Source organism: Physeter macrocephalus, chromosome 14 (assembly GCF_002837175.3).
Source record: "Physeter macrocephalus isolate SW-GA chromosome 14, ASM283717v5, whole genome shotgun sequence".
NCBI classification, from domain to species: domain Eukaryota; kingdom Metazoa; phylum Chordata; class Mammalia; order Artiodactyla; family Physeteridae; genus Physeter; species Physeter macrocephalus.
Window position 1 is genome coordinate 114349498 of NC_041227.1, and position 20361 is coordinate 114369858.

At 48.5% G+C, this 20361-nt stretch overlaps 1 protein-coding gene across 3 annotated transcripts; it reads left to right on the top strand.

Annotated features, from left to right (window-relative positions):
• The first annotated feature begins 4582 nt into the window (after nt 1–4582).
• Nucleotides 4583–19731, top strand: LOC102989997 (transcription factor Sp2). 3 transcript variants are annotated; one of them, XM_028499498.2, is made up of 3 exons: nt 4583–4749; nt 18025–18101; nt 18685–19731. In XM_028499498.2, the coding sequence occupies exons 1-3, from the start codon at nt 4743–4745 to the stop codon at nt 19714–19716; spliced, it is 1116 nt and encodes a 371-aa protein (XP_028355299.1). In that variant the 5' UTR covers nt 4583–4742; the 3' UTR covers nt 19717–19731. The 3 variants fall into 3 exon arrangements, with proteins under 3 accessions (XP_028355299.1, XP_028355301.1, XP_054946621.1); XM_028499500.2 differs by lacking the exon at nt 4583–4749 and adding an exon at nt 5043–5188; XM_055090646.1 differs by lacking the exon at nt 4583–4749 and adding an exon at nt 6283–6400.
• Nucleotides 19732–20361: the final 630 nt, after the last annotated feature.

Genomic DNA, 20361 nt, shown 5'->3' on the forward strand with positions numbered 1-20361 from the left:
TTCTTTTCAAGGAGTCTTTGTAGAGGCTAGAACATACTCTGTTTCCAGGTGAATCAGGGCACAAGCCTGGCAAACAGTGGGCACTCAATGAATGCTTGTTAAAATGAATTTCCGTGCTTGCCTTTCTACTCCAGTAAGATTAAAAACCCGGCATTCGCTTTTGGAAATGCCTTGGGCGCCCCCTGGTGGCGACACACAAAGGCTGAGGGGGCACCAGTGCCTTCCACCCTAAAAGGTTCCTGGAGGGGCTGCCCTTTCCTCCTGAGTCTCCACAGACCTCATCTCAAGGGGACTGGGAGTAGGAAGAACCAGGAAAAAAGGAAGAACCCTGTGGGGGAAGGATGAGTGGAATGTCCTTGCTGGAAGATTCCATGGCAGTTGGTAGAGGACAGCCATCGGTCTGGGCAGGGGAACCAGGGTGCAGAGGGAGCTGATGAGTCAGTGTAGGACTGGCACCCCCGAGCAGTGGAGAAGGAGGGGTGGCTGTGTGTGTGCACCTGCGGTGTGGAGTGGGGTAGCTGCCAAAGTATAATAGGGAGATACATTTTACAGCCTCTGTTAATTTTTCATGCTCAGAAAAAGACTAAGGAAACCTGGATAATTGAAATCAAAGATGGACCTGGGAGAGAAAAAAAAAAATGGTTCATTTAAACTAGGTGTATGTCCCATCAAATCTTTCTCTGGGCATGTAAGAGTGTCAGGGATGGTTTGAAAAGTCTGTAACTTTGATTTTTCTGCAGGTGGAAAGAGGAGAGATGAGAATGTAGAAAACCAAAGGAAGAAAAGGGGTGAAGCAGAGGCTACTGGGAAAATCCTTAAGGCAGAACGTGCAGCCTTTAGAAGATTGAGTTGGCTTCTTCAAAAATAACAATAAAGCTTGGGTTGTAGGGATGAGTGAGGATTAACAGATAGTCAAGGGCTGGGACATTGATATTCTTCTAGTTTCTGGGCATCCAACACCAGCTGCACCATGTGGTTCCTTTCATAGGAGGCCCCAGAAGGAATGTGGAGCTTCTTAAGGGCAGACTGTGGTTCTGCAGCCATCCCTCCCTCCTTCTGGTGCCCTCGGCATCCTCAGGGATAGATGCTCACTCTCTGGTACTGATGAATCAGATGGGGGCAGCCACATGCAGAAAAGAAGGACAAGGAAAATGTCAGGAAACAGGAAAAGCATGGGAAAATGAAGAGGGAAGGGGGTTAAGAGGCAGACAGGGAAGGAGAAGTGAAGTGGAGGTGGAGGAAGCTGGGCTTGGAAGAGAAGGGGATAAGTACAGGAAAAAGGTTAAAAAGATGCAGTCCTTCAGTCAGTCAACAAACATTTACTGTGCACCTACTATATATCAAGTGATGTGCTGGGAGTGGAAGGTGCTGTGGTGGACAAGACAAATACGGGGATTTTAGGGGTGGAGAATGGGTAGCTTTATAAATTAGAAATGGGGAGAAAGTGACAACTTAGAACAGGAAGAGGCTGAAAGCATTGGAAACAAGGGAAATATCACGGAGGGAGAAACTGTCTCCAGATGCACCCAGGGAAGAGATGTTTCTCCTGGTTGGTGCTGAGACCCACAGCCGGACCCGCCTGTTGGCCCTGGGGCCACGGAGATTGAAGCAGGTAGGATGGGCAGGGGAGAAATTCAGGACGGGGAGGGACAGGAGTGAGTAGAGGTGGATGGTACAGACCGTTCACAGTGGTTTACTTGAGCACTGCTGTCGGAAGATATCTTTGGGCTGACGAGTGGTTCTCTAATTTGGCTGCCTTTTGGAATCACCTGAGGAACTTCTTAATACCGTTACCAGGGTTGCACCCCCAGAGATTCTCATTTCCTTGGCCTGGGATGAGACCCAGGCTTTAAAATTTATTAAACGCTCTCGAGTGAGTCTAAAGCGCAGCCAGGACAAAGCAGGCATTAGGGGCTGGCTGCCCGGCCTCTTTCCTCTCTGTGGAGTATGGGGGCATCTGTGGGAAGCGAAACTGTGTGGTGGTTTTAGGGTGTTGTAACTGAGGCTCAAAGACACCAAAGGTCCTGACAAAAGTATAACGGGGTCCTCTCCTTAGAAGGTGCTCCCTTCCTCAGCTGTGCCTCTGGTAAGAACAAGAAAGATGGCAGCCTTGAAAAGGGAAGAGCAATTTAAATTACTCAGAACTGCTGGCAAATTCTTCTACGTTTTTCCACCCTGTGTCCCCACCCACACACATGCAAACATTCCCCCCCCCCACCACTTCTGCTGTCTTCCTGATGGAGCCTCTGGGGTAGGAGAAGCACAGCTGCCCCAGCTTTCATCCCACAAGAGGTTTGGCAGCTGCCCGGCAAGATATTCAACCCCACTTCCCCGGCCCCCAAATCCCTGCACCCTAAAATAGCTGAGTCACTGAACCTGGGTGTAGTCCTTGGCTTGACAGTGAAGCAATCTTAACTTGAAAAATGGCCTGGGAACAGAATGCACGGTCTATATAAACAAGTCCTATGTAGACGTAATTGTATTCAAATATTCATTCTTTAACTCGGCATACATTTCCTGCTGGTCCTCTAGTATGGGCCTTAAACCTTCCACTGCAGCTCACAGTCTAGTAGGGAAGTAAGAAGTAAGAATAAAAGTGTACAATGCAGGGTGAGTGAGTGAAGCCCTTTGCATGGGCCAAGAGCAGCCCAGAGAAGTAAAAAGCTCTGGCTCAGCAGGAGTTCAGACTTTGAGCAGGTTCGTGAAGGATGCATAGGAGTTTACCAGGAAAAAGGAAGGAAAAAGTAGGAAGGGAAATAGAGAGATGCGTAAGTGTTTAGGAACCGTGGAATCTTTTCTTGAGGCAAAAAGGTAGGATTTGTGGAAGGAGAATAGGGTGGCAGAGGTAGATAAAGCATGAAAGGTACACAAAGAGTGTGAAGGACATTGTTCGCCTAGAAAGGAGTATGGACTTTTTATCCAGAAGGGTGCAGGGAACCAATGAAGGATTTAACTAGAGGAGTGATATCTTTTGAAGTCTTGTTTTTTCAAAGGCTAAATCTGAGAGGGGTAGACTGGAAGAGACTAGTAACATTTATTCAACAATTACAATATACTGGGCATTCTGCTCTGTATTTTATCACACCAACCCTTTATGATAGTGTTCTTCAACTGCCAGTCATGATCAAGAAAAGGAAGTGGTGGGAGGGATAAATTAGGAGGTTGGGATTAACATATACACACTACTACATATAAAATAGATAACCAACAAGGACCTATTGTATAGCACGGGGAACTATACTCAATATTCTGTAATAACCTATAAGGGAAAAAATCTGAAAAGGAATATCTATCTATCTATCTGGATCACTGTGCTGTACACCTGAAACTAACTCGATATTGTAAATCAGCTAGACTTCAATTGAAAAAAAAAGGAAGGAAGGAAGGAAAGGAGGAAAGAGGGCGGGAGGGAAGAAAGAATAAGATAGGACAGGATAGAAAACATCAGTCCATCACGGGTAGGAAGGGTAAGTATTGTTTTTGGAAAGTTTTAAGTTTTATCACACACTCACAGGAGTATAAGTGTACTGGGTCAGGATGCAAATATATTTCTCACTGTGGAGTTATGATTTTTTTTAAAAAAGGAAAGCCACTGCTCTAAGATGTAGGTGTGATTAGCCTCATTTTACAGAAGAGGACATAAGGCGCACGGAGTTTCGGTACCCTGCCTCTCTGTAAGTAGGCTGTGTGAGTTTCGAGCCCAGGCTGGTCTGAAACCAGAACGGATTCCTTCTCACTAACACCTTCCAAAGTTACACAGCCATAGGGAAGATAAACCTACCAGGGTAGCGCCTTGGCCAAGTGCTGAACTCACAGCACCTCGTTCAAGGAGGTAAGTGGGACAGAGGCCAATTCTGTCCACCCGAGGCGCTGGTTAGAATGCATATTCCAGGCGTGCCCCACACACAGGAGGCAGCCCCGGGAATCTACTTTTAGAGAGCTTCAGGTGATTTTGATGCCCACGTTAGCGGGTCGATGCAATAACCAGGTGAGGATTAAAAGGGGTTTGAACTGAGACGGTGAAAATACTCCTCTCTGAGAGGTGTCACTTAGCCCCAACTCCCGCTATTGTGTCTGACTCCAATGCCTCGCTCTACAAAGTCGCCCGGAGGTTCACTTCCCTCTCCAGAAGCGATGAAGGGCGAGAGACTAAAGACTGGTGGTATTCCACTCAACAGGTACGGGGTTCAGTGGCCGAAGATCAAAAGGCCCCTGCCACACCAGGGCGACACTGGATTAAGGCGCAAAGTAGATGCTATTTATGGGGCATTTTTCAGCCTCACCCTGATGACTTCTGATTGGCTTTAGGGCAGATCTATCACTCATCTTCTGGGTTAGAGGTGGGTGGAAGGTCAACCACGACCAATACAAAACCACTCCTCAGCTAAGCCCCTCCCCATCCAGCTTCCTGTTGCTGTCCATCAACTACCTTGTAGGCGGGACTTTGCCTCCCGCCAGTTGGCTGGCGAACATGTCGTTCACTCTTCAGTAGGCTTCCGGTTGGTGCCCTCTACCGTCCATCAGTGACATTTCACAGTTCTATTGGCCAAACCAACGTCGCTCTAGGTGCCTCTCTTTGATTGGTTGGTGGTGCTGTCGGTCCCCAATGTACCGAACTCTTATTGGTGAACGCTGCCGTCGCTCGGGCGGTGGCGGGCTCCGGGATTGGCGGGTGCTAAGCGGGCGGTGTCAGGCTCTCGGTGGCGGCGGAGGCGGCGGAGGCCAGGGAGGAAGATGTCGTAATGAGCGGTGGGTCCTGGCCGCTGCCGACGGAGTCTTCCCGGCTCTCAAGGGTCGGGAAGACGGGCAGAAGCCGCAGGGAGGAGGAGCCGGGGCTGGGGGTTCCCCCCTGGGGCCGGGCCTGGCGCCGGGGCCCGGCTCCGGGAGGGGCGGGGAGGGAGGATTCCCGCCCGGAGGAGGAGCGGGGCTGGCCAGCCAGGCGGAGGCACCCGGAAGGGGGCGTTCGACTCCCCGCCCCCTCCGAGCCCGCTGGGCTGGAGGGCGGCGCTTCCGGGGGCTGGCGAGAGGAGCGGGCACCCGGGGCGGGCATGGCACCCCCTCTGCCCGGTGGCCGACTCGCGTGAGCGCTAGCAGGCCTGGGGACATTGCCTGGGTCTGCTCTGAGGAGGCGGTCGACGTCCTGTGTGCTTGTTCTGTGTTCGGGGACCCTCTTGCACTCTAACTCTAGGTGCCCATCCGCAATTCAAGGTTCTCCCGTGTGCAGAGAGGGGCGGGGGAAAGCTTGAAATTCCGACGGCGCCAACCACATGGGCATTGCTGGGTGTGGAAGCCAACCTAGTTAGCGATGTATCCCAGTCGAGAGATGGTGTCAGGACACGAGGGCACTCCCTAGGCAGATGACCTATCGCCTTAGACTGCGGAGTGGGCAGAAACCTCCTTTTAATATTTTCACTTGCATCCTTGAACCTCCAACTAGATTGTCTGCCAGCTCTCTGCAGAATTGTGAAACGTTTAAGAACTTGTTGACAGAGTTCCCAGCCTGTTACCTGACATCCCGGGCGGGGGAGGCAGGGGACTGCTGAATCCCAAAGGCCAGGAGCAAACCTGAGGAATGACAGAAGAAATAAAACACAATGGATACTTACTTTCTTCCTCCACCCCACCTTCGTCCCCATTACGGTTCTCAGCCTCCTACCCATGCTTCTTGGCTTATGTTCCTGGTGGCTTTCTAATTTTAGATGAAAAGGAACTGCGTCTTCTCCTCTGGGCAATTGAGAAACTTGTCTTCACTTCATTCCTTGGTTTTGATTCCAATATACTGTCATGTCTAATTGTTTCTTAATTAACTTGATCCAGAGGGACTCAGTCTGGCTTTTCTCAGTGCACATTCTCCCGAAGTTTGTTTCTTCTGAGGCTACTTCTTGCTCACTTATTTGTTTTCTTAGAGAAAGGGAGGGAGGAGCCGGTAGTTCTGCTTTAAACAATTGGCTCATGGTCCCCCATTACATGGGTTTCGTTGCAGATAGAAGGGTGATGATTATTGCAAGGTACACTGGCATGCATTGTCTAAAACTTGTATGCTGTACCCCAGAAGGCATTAACTATCACAGTGGAGGGCTAAGTGTTGAGTTGGTATTTTGGATAAGAGTTTTTGGGCTAGAAAGTTTAGGGTGTTGGCCAGCTCAGTTAGGCTTTGAAGGGAATGATGCTGGAGTCCACATCACAGGAGTAATTTTGATTTGATAACACAAACCTGGTGTCTGCAATAATGAATATAACTGCAGTGTCTTGTTTTGTTTTAAATTCTTGTGTGCGATGAAGGGGGCGAATCTGTCAGACAACCTAACCTATCAATTGGGCTGATGATGTCAGTGTTCCAGTGGCTTCTAACAGGCATTAATACCTGTTGGAAATGGATTCTCATTGGCTGGGGCGATTGGTAAGTTTTCTAATTCTGGTTCTTCCACTTGGTAGTACAGAGGCTTAACCTCTTTGTTTAAAAGCAGCAACAACAACAACAACAAAAAGAGAAGAAAAACAATAAGCTGGTCTGACATTATGAGCCCCCTGAGCTAGGCTGCTAAAGACACAGTCTCTTTGCTAAGGAGACCCAAGTAGAGTTAGTTCATAATTGGAGCGTCACCTGACTGCTCAGCAGGGAGAACTGACTCCAGGAGGAAGAGTTTGGCCTCACTGTTGACAGCACATAGACTGGCAGGCTCTTTTCTTTCAGATTCTATTAAGTTTGGGCCTCTGGAGGCTTGTCAGAGGAGAGAAGAAGCTTTAAGAAGATTCTGGCAAATGCCTGGGGGAAGGAGCCTCATGGCATAACAGCAGAGAGGACAGTTCATTTTGATATCTTTGGCCTTGAAATTTCTAGTTCTTCTGTTGATGAATAGCAGCCTTTCAGAGAAGTTGCATAGTCTCTTGTACCCTAAACAGTTCTTTGCTATAGGTATGTGATCATTCCCAAGCTTGCTTTACGCAAGTATTGCCCAACCAGGGCCTTTCTGAAAACATTTAAGCTTGTTGCAGCTAACCAGTAGACCCTGGTATTGGCTTGGGTTTAGCAGCTTGATGGAAATGTAGCATGTTCTTCTAAGACTTACCTTTACCCTTTCTCTGTAGACACACAAATTGGAAGCCTTACTTCCAAAGATTGAAAAACTTAGGAATTATTTTGGAGGAGATGGAACAATAGCCACAGAATGAAAGATGCAGAGAAACACTGGGTGTGTAGAGTATCAGAAAATGTAGAGATGTGAACACTTCCGAGTCTAAATGATTACATTGTCCAATCTGAAACCTCGTGGGCTGCAGACTTAGAGCAAAATCGATTTGGAGAAGCTCCAATATTTTCTTATTAGTGTATTGGGTGATACATCTGGAGTGTCCCTTTGAGCAGCTTAACTGGATTTGTGAATGTCTTCCCAGCAAGTTCTAAGCCAGGACAGTTGGCTTCCATGGTGGGCTGGAAGCCAAGATGGTCTGAGAAATGGACACCATTATGGAGTACATTTGTTGATGTTTTTGCTTTTTTGTTTTTGCTTTGCTTTTGTTTGGATCCACGTGCAACTCCTCTTGTGACTTCCTTCTGTTGAAGGAAGGGGAAAAAGCTTTCTCTTTATTTCTTCCTTCATAGCGCCAGCACTTAGATCTTTATATTTCTGAACATAGTTGAAAGTCTCTCTCTCTGAAGAACTACTTCCTCGGTTATCAGATCTTTTTTTGGCTAGCAGCATTCTCTTAGGAGACCTCAGCGTGGGGAGGTCTCACTTTGCTGTCAGTTATCTGTTGGAACTGGGTGGAAAGATGAATTAAGTGGGTAAAAACATGGGGCATTACTAACTCAAGGGCACTGTTAGCTTGAGTAGGAAGGAGATTAGAGATTGCCCTTGTGGAGATGTTCCCAGGTAGTACTGGTTGATTTGTTCCAGTTGACAGGATTCCAGAATGGAAAACTGATTTTTCTACTGCCTCACTCGAGGCTGAGAAGAGAGCCCAGGAGCAAGCTGAGTCAGCACTGGCAGCTTGAGGACGCTACCACTTCCACTGTACGTCTAGGTCCCACTCTTTGCGGATGCTCTGAGGCCGCCACTAGCATAGGGGGTTGCTTCTCATGAGGATGGGCTTCGAGCTGGCATGCTCTTGGGAGATGAGCTCCACTCAGGAGCAGAGGAGTATAAAGAGCTAAGTGCCCTGTTTTGCTGCTTCTCAGTTTACGCTCTGTGAGCAGCTCCGAGCAATGTTGAGATGTCAGGGCTGTTTGTGTCACAGGAAGAACGTGCTTGCAGACCCAGCTGTTTGAATCCTTCCTTTGGCCATTTCCCCGAGCTATAGTTTGTTTCAACATTGGAACTGCATGCTGTCCCTAGCCAGAAGCACCACCACACTGAGAAGTGTTTGTCCCCATGCTGTGATTTAGGCTGTTAGGTGGTCTCTTCGTCTCAGTCATGCAGTGAAAATGGCTCAGGAACCAGCAGGCACTGGCCTCCACACTCCCAAATGTACTCTCTCCAGAGCTTCCTCTTTGGGGTGTTTGTTACCTCTCCTAGGGGACTTGGTGGAATCACAAAGCTGCCTTTCAGAGGGTGTAAATACGCAGTAAGAGACAGCAGGCAGGGCCACGTGATTGGATGTGGAATATTTCTGCCCCTGGCCAGTGTCTAACTGGGAGTCTTCTCAGACTAGCCTCAGAACAGACCAAAACATTTCCCAGCCATCAAAAAAGTAAATGGTGAGCCAGCCCTCTCGTCCCAGGGGAAATGAAGTCACTACTCATTTCAGAACCAATCATAGCCCCGGATGAATGTGTGAAGTGACTCACAAATAAAGCAGAGAGCACATGCTTGTACCTAATGATATTCTTTAGGGGGGAAAAGTATGTCTTGGGGTTTTTTTTCTCCTGTTTTCGACAGAGTTCTGAGGCCCAGTATTTTTGTACCATTTCCTGGGACTGCTTCTGTCAGAGTGAAGAGTTCTCACCATCCCCTGCTGGCTGCCCCGTGTCCCCACTCACTTCTCCAGGGTCCCTTCCAGTCTGATAGGATGCAAACTAGCAAACAACACGGTCACGTTTTCAGGAGAGAGATTCAGGGTGGAGACACGTAAGAGGTATTCAGACAGCAGGTACGCACGTTGTCTTAACTCACTCGGAAAAGAACTTCCCAGTACTTGTTAATTGAAAGAAGCATTGAGATGTGGTGCCCGGTGTGTGGTGATGAGGTATGTGCTTTGAGAGTTCTGTCCAGGAGAAAGACTGGACCGTGCCGGTCCACGCACAGGCTCTTGTCCCCGTGTGAGGTGACTAGCAAGGTTGAGTTCCTTCTGGGACTGGATCAGCAGAGCTGGCCTGGTGAGTGGATCCCAGCCTAGTGCCAGGATATGCAAGTCTGCAGGTTTTCTCCTTTGGTTCTTAAATTCTACTCAGGCTCTCCCGCTCTGCAGCCTCCAGGATTCATTCACTTACGCACTCAACAAGCATATATTAGGCACTTGCTTTGTGCCAGGTTGTGGGGCGGGCGGGTGGGGGGTGCATCACTAAGTAAGGCAGAGAGAAGTCCCTACCTTTAGGAAGCTTACATCTTAGTGGGAGACAATAAATAAGGCTAACTAGTAGATACTAGACAATGAGAAGTGCTAAGGGGAAAAACCAAATAGAGGACGGGAGAAGTGAGAGGAGCGGTTTACATAGGGTGGTCCGGGAGGGGAGTCTGAGTAAAACCCTGAAGGGAGGGATTGAGCCAGGCTATATCTGGGGAGGGGGTGGTGAGAACTCAAGCAGAGAGAACAGCAAGTACAGAGTCCCTGAAGAGGGGCCATACCTGGCATGTTCAGGAACAGACAGCAGGGAGGCCAGCGTGGCTGAAGCAGTGAATGAGGGAGAGTGACGGGGAGAAGTTAGAGAGGTCACATGGCCCCTTATGTGTCGTGGTGTGGACTTTGACTCTTACTTTGACTGGGAGACGGAATGTACTGGGGGCTCTGAGCAGAGGAGTAACATGATTTCATTTAAGTTTGATGGATCTCTGGATGCGTGTTGAGAATAAACCAGCAAGGACAAGGTCAGAAGCCCAGCTAGGAGGCTTTCGCAGTTATCCAAGTGAGAGATGATGGGGACGTGAACCTGGGTGTTAACAAGAAGTGGTTGTGAAAGCAATCAGATTCTGAACATACTTTGAAGGTAGAGCCGAAAGTGTTTACTGACAAGTGTAGAGTGGAAAAAAGGGTCGAGGCTGACTCCCAAGGTTTTAGGGCTGCACAGCTGAAAGGATGGAGTTCTATTCACTGCCGTGGGGAAGTCAGGAGAAGGCACAGAATTAGGGAGATAACAGGAGCTCTGTTTGGAGCTAGGTGGATTTGAGTTGCTTATTAGTACATCCAAGTGGAGATGTCAGTAGGCAGTCAGATATACAAGTCTGAAGATATAAGTTTGGGAGTCATCATTATATAGAACCTATATATATTATTGGTTTCTAAATCTCTGAGACTAGATGAAATCCCCCAGCAAATAGGTGTAGACAGAAGAAAAATAGGTCCCAAGACTGAGCCCTGGAGCAGCCCAACCATTTAGAGTTTGAGACAAGGACCCAGCAAAGGAGTCTTAGAAGAAGCAGCTGGAGAGGTAGGAGGCCACCCTACAAGCCAAGTGAAGAAAGTGTTTCAGGATAAGAGGGGCCAGCTGTCAGATCAGCACCAGCTGAGGTCTAAGAATTAACCATCGGACTTGGCAACGTGGAGGTCACTGGTCGTGGGAGCAGTTTTTGTGGTGTGGATGGGAGGGGGCAAGCTGGCTGGAACAGGTTCAAGAAAGACTAGCAGGAAAGAAATGAGGGACAGCAAGTATGGGTGACCCTTGCAAGGAGTTTTGCTTGAAAAGGAGAGAAATTATGGATCTTGGCTTATAAAGGGAATTTTAACCTCTTGATGAAATTGTGGACTCAACATCAGGGTCACGGGCAGAGGCTGGGGTCAAAGTTGGGAACAGGGAAGACAGGATGGCTCAATAACTGGGTGGAGACAAGATCTCCATTCTTTAGCCTGTGGCATTAGCCACGCCCAGAACTGTTGTCATTTCATGAAAAGTCAATGAAATTCCTTTTACTGTTACAGAGCTCTTTATATGGTTATTATAGTTGTTGGAGATTTGCTTCTCAGAAATGCTCAGAGCAATTTGGAGTCTTTCTTGATCCTTTCTCCAGCTAAGCTGATTCTCTAAGCCCATTTGTCAGCTCCCTTTGAGGTCCAACTTTGTTCTCTAAAACCAGCTGTGGCTTGCTTTTCCCTCACCAGCTCTGAATTCTTCCAGGCTAGGCAACTGGAAAAGACTGGGCTTAGGAACGGTTTTGTTGGCTTCAGGCCCAACTGAGCTGACCAAAATAGCCAGCAGGAGAACTGTCTACACAGAGTGAAATTCCTCCAGGGGAAATACCGTAGCAGACAGCCAAGATGGCCATAGCCAGGGTGGTAGGGCCCCATGAGGCAATAAAAACCTAGTACCCCCAGGCCCGGCTGTGGAGTTTGAGCCAAGTTCTTTCCCAGAGCCTGCTGTTGTGGTATTTCTTTGGATCCCTTCTCTCTCAGCCCCTGTCTCAAGAGTAGTATTCTCAAGTGAAAGACCAGTGGAACAGCCCCTAGTCTGATGGCCAGGGCTCCGGGGTCCCACCTGAGGCCTCTTCCTATTACGTGGTGCTTGCTCCCTGAGTCAGCCTATGGAAAGAGCCCTAGAACAGAGCTGCACTCCCTGCTCCGTCATGGGGGGTGGGGGGAGTTCTGTGAGGGGTGCCGTGGGGCATATACACTGGCACAGAGCAGGGGCACTTGTCCCAGACTTGGGGAGCAGGAGGGAAGATGTCAGGAGAGTTATAAATGAGCTCTGAAGAGGGACCAGAGTTGGCCAGACAAATGGGATCAAGTGTGCTTAGGCTCCGAGTGAGAGAGGACATGTTGTAGTTCCAGAAATGGAAAAAACTGAGGTGTTTGTCCGGAGACTTGGAAGGGCAAGAGATAAAGTAGGAGAGGGGGAGGTGCAGGGAGGGAGGGGGCGGCTTGTTTTGGCCTTTATAAGGTTATCTTAAAATCCTTTGGAAGCTATTGAAGGGTTTAATCTGGGGAGTAACTGTGTGGGATTTACATTTTAAAAGAGTCTTCAGACCTGATGGTGGAGGCTGGATTAGAGGTGGCTAGGCCAGAGGCGGAAGCCATTTTGAAGGCTTTGGGCCGAAGGTGGTTAACGCCAGCATAATGCAGATGGAGAGAGGTTTGTATTTAGGAGGCAGACCCAGGAGGACTTGATGACTGAATGGTGATGAGGATGGCGTTCAGGTTTCGTTGTGATTGAGAGGCTGGTTTAACCAAAAATATTCATCATTCATTCAGCCTGCAGGCACTGAAGTGTCGCTGTGCTGGGTTAGACTTGATGTAGCAGTTCAGCGGTGAAGACAGACCTGGGCCACCCTTCCATGAGTGTGGAAGAGAGACATTAAGCCCATGATTATTTAATGGGTGGTGAGTTACCAGAGGAGTTAACCTCATCTCAGGGGTCCTGGAAGGCCTCTCTGAGGAAATGGTATACCTGTTACATTACATAGTGGGCTCTCCGGGGGGGGGGGGGGGGACCTGCCTGGGACCTAAAGGGTGAGTAGGTGTTAGCTAGTGAAGAGAGAAGAAGAGAGCTCTAAGCAAGGAAAGGGCAGCGGCAGAGATGGAGGCTCTTCAAGGATCTGGAAGGAGGCCCGTGGTGGCTGGGGGTGAGAAAGCTGGGGAGAGAATGGGCAAAGGTGACAGCTTAGTTTTAGAAGTTCTGTGGCCAGCCCAAGTGGAAGGCCCACAGAGGGCTGGATGTACTGGTCCGCCACTCAGAGGGCAGATGTAGGCCATTCATGGACCTGGGAGTCATCAGCCTGTGGAAGGTACCTGAAGCCATGTGAGTGGGCACAGTCACTCATGGAATGGGTGTTGGGTGAGAAAGATGATGTTGAGGAACATCCGTATTGCAGGGGTGGCAAAAGGAAGAGGAGCCCACAAAGGGAAGAGTTGGCCGGAGAGGTAGGAGAAAATACATGAGGATTTCAAAGAGGAGGGAATCGTCAACAGGTCAGAAACTGCTGAAGTGGGTCAGTTGGATTTAACAATGAGGAGGTCCCTCGTGACCTGGGCAAGTGCAGTGTCGGTAGAGAGCTGGGGTGAAAGTCCAAGTGAGAGAGGAGGGGGTAGCAAAGTGCTGGCAGCTTTTCCACTAAGTTTGGCCGAGAAGGGAGGAAGCTGTAGCCGGAGGGATGGAGGTGGAAATGAACAATCTGTATGTACATCAAGAGCCGGGACACTCAGGGGATGCTTTTCCCCTGGCTTTTGGAATTAAATTGGCTTCCAGCATGGGGAAAAGGAAAGTCAGGTGTGGTCCTATCAGGCACTGGATGCCCCCCAACCCCTGTCTGGAAGCTTTGTTTGATAGCCTTGGAAATTTTCCTTGCAGCCTAAGAGAGCTACTATTGCTTATGTAGTAAATCACCGTAAAACTTCACGAGCCAGGGGACTGTTGAGAAAGTTTTAGCCAACCCAAATTAATGAAAGTCTGAATGACAGCACTCTGAAGGAAATGCAGCCTTTTCTTCCAAGAATATGCAATAATAACCCCACTCACCAGCGTTGCTAAATGTAGGTTTCAGTGAGCAGATATAAACTGCTGTTAAAAGCAAATGGAAAGATTGAAACAGTGGCAGTCGTATATAAAACAGTTCCCTAACTATGCCTTAGAGTCCCTTTGCAGGCTTCATACACTGTTTAGCCTTGCTTTTAATAGTATGAAGGAAAAGCTAAGCACAATTTATGTCCAGATTATACATGTTAAATACAAGGCTCCAAATTAACGAGGTTCTAAAGTACCTTTGAATATAGTCCTGCAGTTAGGCATCTATGCTACTTCTTAACCACTGTTCATTTCCTAACACCAACTGGAAATGCTGCTTTTCCCTTTCATGGGTAATCCCAGGATATAATTCTGCAGTGGCAGGGAGATGAGTCTCTGTTTTGGTTGCCCAGGTCTACAGCCCAGGGGCCACAAAGCTCTGAGTGACTCCAGGAGAGATACTTAAAACCACTGGTTTGAGATCTGGAGGAGTATTTCAGGGGCCAGCGGGGAAGGCAAATGAAACCAACCAAGACGGTGTGGGTGGAGCGCCCACAGTCTGCAAGGGCATCAAGACTCTGCTGTAACTTATTAAACTGAAGAGCCTCTTAGCCCAGCCCAGTCTCCAGACAGTTTTGAGTCCAGGGTGATAATGACTGCAGGGGGAGAGAGGGAGATGGGAAAGGGAGGTGAATAAGCACTGGGCCAGTTTTCATTTTGTTTGCACTCTGTCCTGTTCTAGTGTCCTTCAGTTTCATAACGGGGGGATGTCTGAGGGAGAGTCATTCACCATTTTTAGCTAAGTGAACCTGAGCCCAGGGGAGCCTCCTGGGAGAGCCCCTGCCTTCCCTTCCCAGCCCTGCCAGCAGCTAACTCATCCTGTGTTTTTATCGGCAACATGGTTTGAGGATTATAAACAAGTTTAAATTCTCAGACTAGATCATTTAGTCCAACTTCCCACCCCATCTAGACATCCCATTTCTGACAGAGACACACATCCTGCCTCTGGCTAAATGATTCCAGAGAAGGGAGAACATTACCTCAGGAGGCAACTGATTCCATCTTTTGAAAGTTGTCCCCTCTAATAAACTGAAATTTCCACCCCAAAGTCTACCCATTGAACACATGTATGGAATAAACACCCTGGTGGGTATCGCTCCTCTGGTGTCCTGGTCACCACCATGGCTGCCCTCCTCTGAACGAGCTCCATTTGAAAATCCCCCTTTCAAAATGTCCCTCAGGACGGAACCTGACACTCCAGATGGGGCCTGAGTGCAGAGCAGATGAGGACTATTATTTTCTTCTATGATTGAACTTTTGGAAATTCAGTCCAAGATTGCAGGAGCTTTTTCGGCCACCACATCTAGATTCTAACTGCTTCCCATTTAACTTTCAGTCAAAACCACCGGGGTTTTTTCTCATGAGAACTGCTATTAAGCTCTGTCTTCCTGTCCTATATGCATGTGATTTTTTTTTTTTTTTTTTTTTTTTTGCTTAACCCAAGTGCAGTGTTTACTCAGCTTCAAAGTTTAAACCACCATTTATTGATAACCCCCTGTGTGCTCAGTGTTTTTCATATTACTGACGCCTCCTAGAATCCTGTAAGTGTGACATTACCTCTGTTTTACAGACGGTGCACTGAGGCTGGGAGAGGAATGCCCCAGCCATGCCACAGTCTGAATTGTCATTTTGGTCTGGAGCCTCATGCTCTTAAGCACTGCACATACCAGTTTTTTAAGATCTCTTTGAACCCTAATACAGACACCCATTGTGTTTACAGTCCTCAGTTTTGTGACATCCATAAAGTTAATTTGCCTTCTAGGTCTTTTGCATGGTTTCTCAAACTTGGGTGGTGGAGAGACTGCTTTGAAGCCGTGTTTTCCAGCCTCTAGGGCACAAAACCAATTTAGTGAGTCACAACCGGCATTTTAAAAAATGAAATAGAGTAGAAAAATACCAAAGCCCGTGACATGTAGCAAGGGCAAATTTTGTTTCAGGAAATTCTTATTACATCAGCACAGGACAGGGAAGCGTGTGTCGGGGTGTATATGCGTACACTGGGTCTTGATGTAAATTGTTTTTACGACTGTGGTTCATGGTCTAAATAGTTTGAACACTGCTCTAAAGGGGAAATGTTTTTCAGTCAACTTAGATTGTTTTCATTATAAGGCTGCAGCCTTAATTATGTATGCACATAAATCTGTTTATCAACTCATAGATCTAGTTCCTGTAAAATTTAATTAAATAACTGCAGAAAAGCCAATAAAACTCAAATCAACAACATCATTTTGGGAGGAAAACAGTTGACTGAACCCAAATTGCTGCTGTCAGTGTAAGCGCAGCACAGACTTGACATCCGGGCTCCTTGAGTTCCCCATGCCCACCCTGCAGTGTCTAGTGCCCAGCAGCATGGTCTTCCCAGGCTTCTGAAGAGCCGTCATTCCTCACTTTGCACAGATGTATCATGAATTACATGAACATTCTGGTAGAGAAAACACGAACCTCCGAGGAGAAGCCTGCATATCCTGGTCCTGGCATGCACCCGTAGTTTGAGACCCTGGTTGACATTGTAGCAGCAAACTGCTCAGGATGGCCTGGGTCTCAGCACTTAGGTGGAGGCACGTTCAGCTTAGCCCCCAAACCAGACTATCATCCTGCCTGCAGTTCTTTTCCTTCTCGTTCCTAAGAATACTATGACCATTTCAGTCAGATGCCTTGTTGTTATAAAGTACACAGTGTATACCATTCTCTTGATGTAGCCAACCAAAACCCCCCAAAAAGAAACAGGTTTGTTCAGCATGACTTGTTTTTGGCAACCCCACGCTTATTATTTGTGATCACTGCTTCCTTACCTCAGTAATTGTAGTTGCTGTTCAGTCATTTGTTCTAGGATTTTGCTAAGGATCAGTGTCTGTAATATTTCAGGATCCACATATATGATTTTGCCCAGAGCTCCCCTCTAGCTCCTCACACAGTTTGCAAGTGTGCCTGCAAAGTGTCTCCCTACTCTGGAGTGCAGTTCATGTGGCCTTAGGGCCTGGAAACCATTTAAGGCTTTGATGAGCCTACTGTACTTACCTGTCCTGGGCTGCAGTTCCTGCTTTACCTTGTCTTTACCTTTCCCATTTAAGAATCATTCCCCCAAAGAGAGAAGCCAGAGGCAGCTGAAATGTGAGTGGTTCTGCCTTCTTTGTGACCTCTGCCTGTCTTCTTCCTGCCAGATGCCCAGCGGGGGCTCCGTGCCTGAGTCATTCTGCCTCTTTCAGTCTCTGAGTAACACCCTTCTTGTTTCGGTACCTCCTGAAACCTTCTTTCCACAGGTCTAAGATACAAGTCTGACTCTCTGCCTGGTGTTCTTTTCCTTAGTGATTTATAAACTATAAGATGGCTTAGATCCTTTCCCCCTAAATTCTCCTGATTTCCATTACTCGTATTTCTCTCAGATCAGACTTAAGTTCAGAGTAGAGATTCCTTTCATTACTTCCTCAACGTTCTTTATTTTCCTTTATTTAAAACAAGTATAGTAGAGTGTATTCGTTGTGGGGAAAATGAGAAAATACAGAAAAACAGAGGGAAAAATTCTTTAAGTGAAGAAAAAATCTACCACCAGGAGATAATGGCTTTTAACATTTTAGCCCCTTTTTTTTTTAGACTTTTTCCTGCTATATTCATATGTAGAAATATATACACATTTAAGGAAAAATAGGATTTATTATTTTCATTCTCATTATATTCAGTTATTAGCTCTCCTAATCTCGGTGATACCTATGGGGCCATGCCTATTGTCCTGTGTAAAACTGTAAATTCATTTAAAGTAATTACCTGTGTGCTATATATAATCTGTACCTGGGCCATTGTGCTTATGTGGTGAAGGCTGAGCATCAAGCGCTCAAGACTTTTGCATGGAGTGGGTGTGTCCTCCTTGACAGGGATCCTGGCCCCAAGATGCTTCCTTCCCAGGCTGGCTTGGCATCTGGCTACAGCAGGAGCGAGCAGGAAGCCTGGGTCAGAGCCACAGGATTAGCTGGGGGCTTCCCCCGCCCACCGTACAGGGGTTCCAGTCTAGCTGGGGAGGGTCAGCAGTACCCGGCAGAGAGGGCTCCATTAGGTGGCACAGCGTAGTTACTGAAGCCAGCGTTATTATAATCTCGGTATCTTCACGTTATCCTAGACTTTATGATGGTTGGAGGAGACGGTCCGATAGAGGCAGGACCAGCTATCCTCACAGCCTCAGGTGGCTGAGTCTGAGAAAGGGAGAAGGTCATCTACTGAAAGAGTTGTAGGGCTGCTAACCTTGAGTGGGGAAGTGTGGGGAAAGGTCATTAACCTCTCATGGGGAAGCAGCCCAAATAGAGGCAAAAAGAAAATCTGAGGCAAGGGGACTTGGGTTCTTTTCGGGCATCACGGGTATTACTCCATCTCTTTTCTTCCAACAGATCCACAGACCAGCATGGCTGCCACTGCCGCTGTCAGTCCCAGTGACTACCTGCAGCCTGCCGCCTCCACCACCCAGGCGAGTGGGCAGTGGGCTCTGAGGGTTGGGGGCTGCATCAGCCTGGAAGGACTCACTGAAGCTGACATGAGACCGCAGCTGAGCTCTGCCCTGGCTAACTATAACTCCCCGAGGCAAAAAGTCATGTCCCAAGCACTGGAAAACACTCTTCCAAAGGGTTTATTCCTCCTGTCCCCCTCCCTTTCTTTTTCCCTCCCTCCCTTCCTCAGTCCTTGCTCACTTGATGACTCAGTAAGGTGGGCTAACGGAGCTCCATCTATAAGCTGAGGGTGATTCCGTGTCCCCATTAGACACTATTAGGCCAGTGGGGAGTAAGTGGTCAGCCCATGCTGTTAGTTCACCCTGTCAAGGGGTGCTTCTGGGGAGTTCCTTCCTGAGAAAGACATTTCTCACCCTTTCTCCCTTAATTTCTCAATGGAGAAACCAGCGGGGAAGGGGAGACAGGGGCCACTGCCAGGAGAGGATGCTGGCTCCCTGCCCGCCGGTGGGGAGGAGCCTGCGAAGAGGAGAGGATCTTAAAGGGTGGGGCGGCTGGGCAGCAGGCCTCATGTCTCACTCCTTTTCTCCACGTGGTGTTTTGCAGGACTCCCAGCCATCTCCCTTAGCCCTGCTTGCTGCAACATGTAGCAAAATTGGCCCTCCAGCTGTTGAAGCTGCAGTGACGCCTCCTGCTCCCCCGCAGCCCACACCACGGAAACTCGTCCCTATCAAACCTGCCCCTCTCCCTCTCAGTCCCGGCAAGAATAGCTTTGGAATCTTATCCTCCAAAGGAAACATACTTCAGATTCAGGGGTCACAGCTGAGCGCGTCCTATCCTGGTGGGCAGCTGGTGTTCGCTATCCAGAACCCAACCATGATCAACAAAGGGACCCGATCGAATGCCAGTATCCAGTACCAGGCGGTCCCTCAGATTCAGGCGAGCAATTCTCAGACCATCCAGGTACAGCCCAATCTCACCAACCAGATCCAGATCATCCCTGGCACCAACCAAGCCATCATCACCCCCTCACCATCCAGTCACAAGCCTGTCCCCATCAAGCCGGCCCCTGTCCAGAAGTCGAGTACGACCACCACGCCGGTGCAGAGCACGGCCAATGTGGTGAAGCTGACAGGTGGAGGGGGCAATGTGACACTTACTCTGCCTGTCAACAACCTCGTGAACACCAGCGACACCGGGGCCCCCACTCAGCTCCTCACGGAGAGCCCCCCGGCCCCGCTTTCTAAGACTAACAAGAAAGCCAGGAAGAAGAGTCTTCCTGCCTCCCAGCCCCCCGTGGCCGTGACCGAACAGGTGGAGACGGTGCTGATCGAGACCACAGCGGACAACATCATCCAGGCAGGAAACAACCTGCTCATCGTTCAGAGCCCTGGTGGGGGCCAGCCAGCTGTGGTCCAGCAGGTCCAGGTGGTGCCCCCCAAGGCCGAGCAGCAGCAGGTAGTGCAGATCCCCCAGCAGGCCCTGCGGGTGGTGCAGGCGGCATCCGCCACACTCCCCACCGTCCCCCAGAAGCCCTCCCAGAACTTTCAGATCCAGGCTGCTGAGCCGTCGCCTACTCAGGTACCACGTACACCCTCTGCACGCGCCTCCCTCTCCTCCTCAGCTCTAAACGGCTGATGCTCCGTCCCCATTGGCTTGCTTTCCTAGATGATGCTGATGCATCTCCCGATCTGACCTGAGTGTTGGGAGTCAGTACTGTTTGGGGTGGGTAATAAGTGGCCATTTCTGCCAGTTCATAGGGCCACGTACTGCTTATCTTTAGAAATCAGATGCGACATGCCTATGAACCTATATTTTGGAAACTTTCTTTGTGGGAGTCTTTTGGCAGGGGGATGAGTAGCAGGCAGATACATACTTTTTAATAATAAAGTTTATTTTTTTATTCTAGAATTCCATACTCCGAATGATAGCAAGAATGAAAAAAGTCTAGTCAGAAACATAGAATTTGATGTAAAGTAAGAAAACCAATGAGAAAAATGCTGATCATTGTTAATGACAAAAAAAAAAAATTAGGAAGAAGCACCCTAGCTTCATAGCAGGAACATTTAGGATAGATTCCTCTGGGATGCTGACTTCAACAGGAACTTATTTTTGGCATTCATTAAGGTGCTGTAATACTAAAATTTATTTGGCTTTGCAGGGCAGGTTTTATGCCTTGTGTAAGCCTAGTAAATGCCAGAGATTAGGCCCATGTTGAAGATGGAGAACCTGGAACTCAGAAGTTACCCAGTATCCAGCTCTCACGGAGCACAAATGACAAAA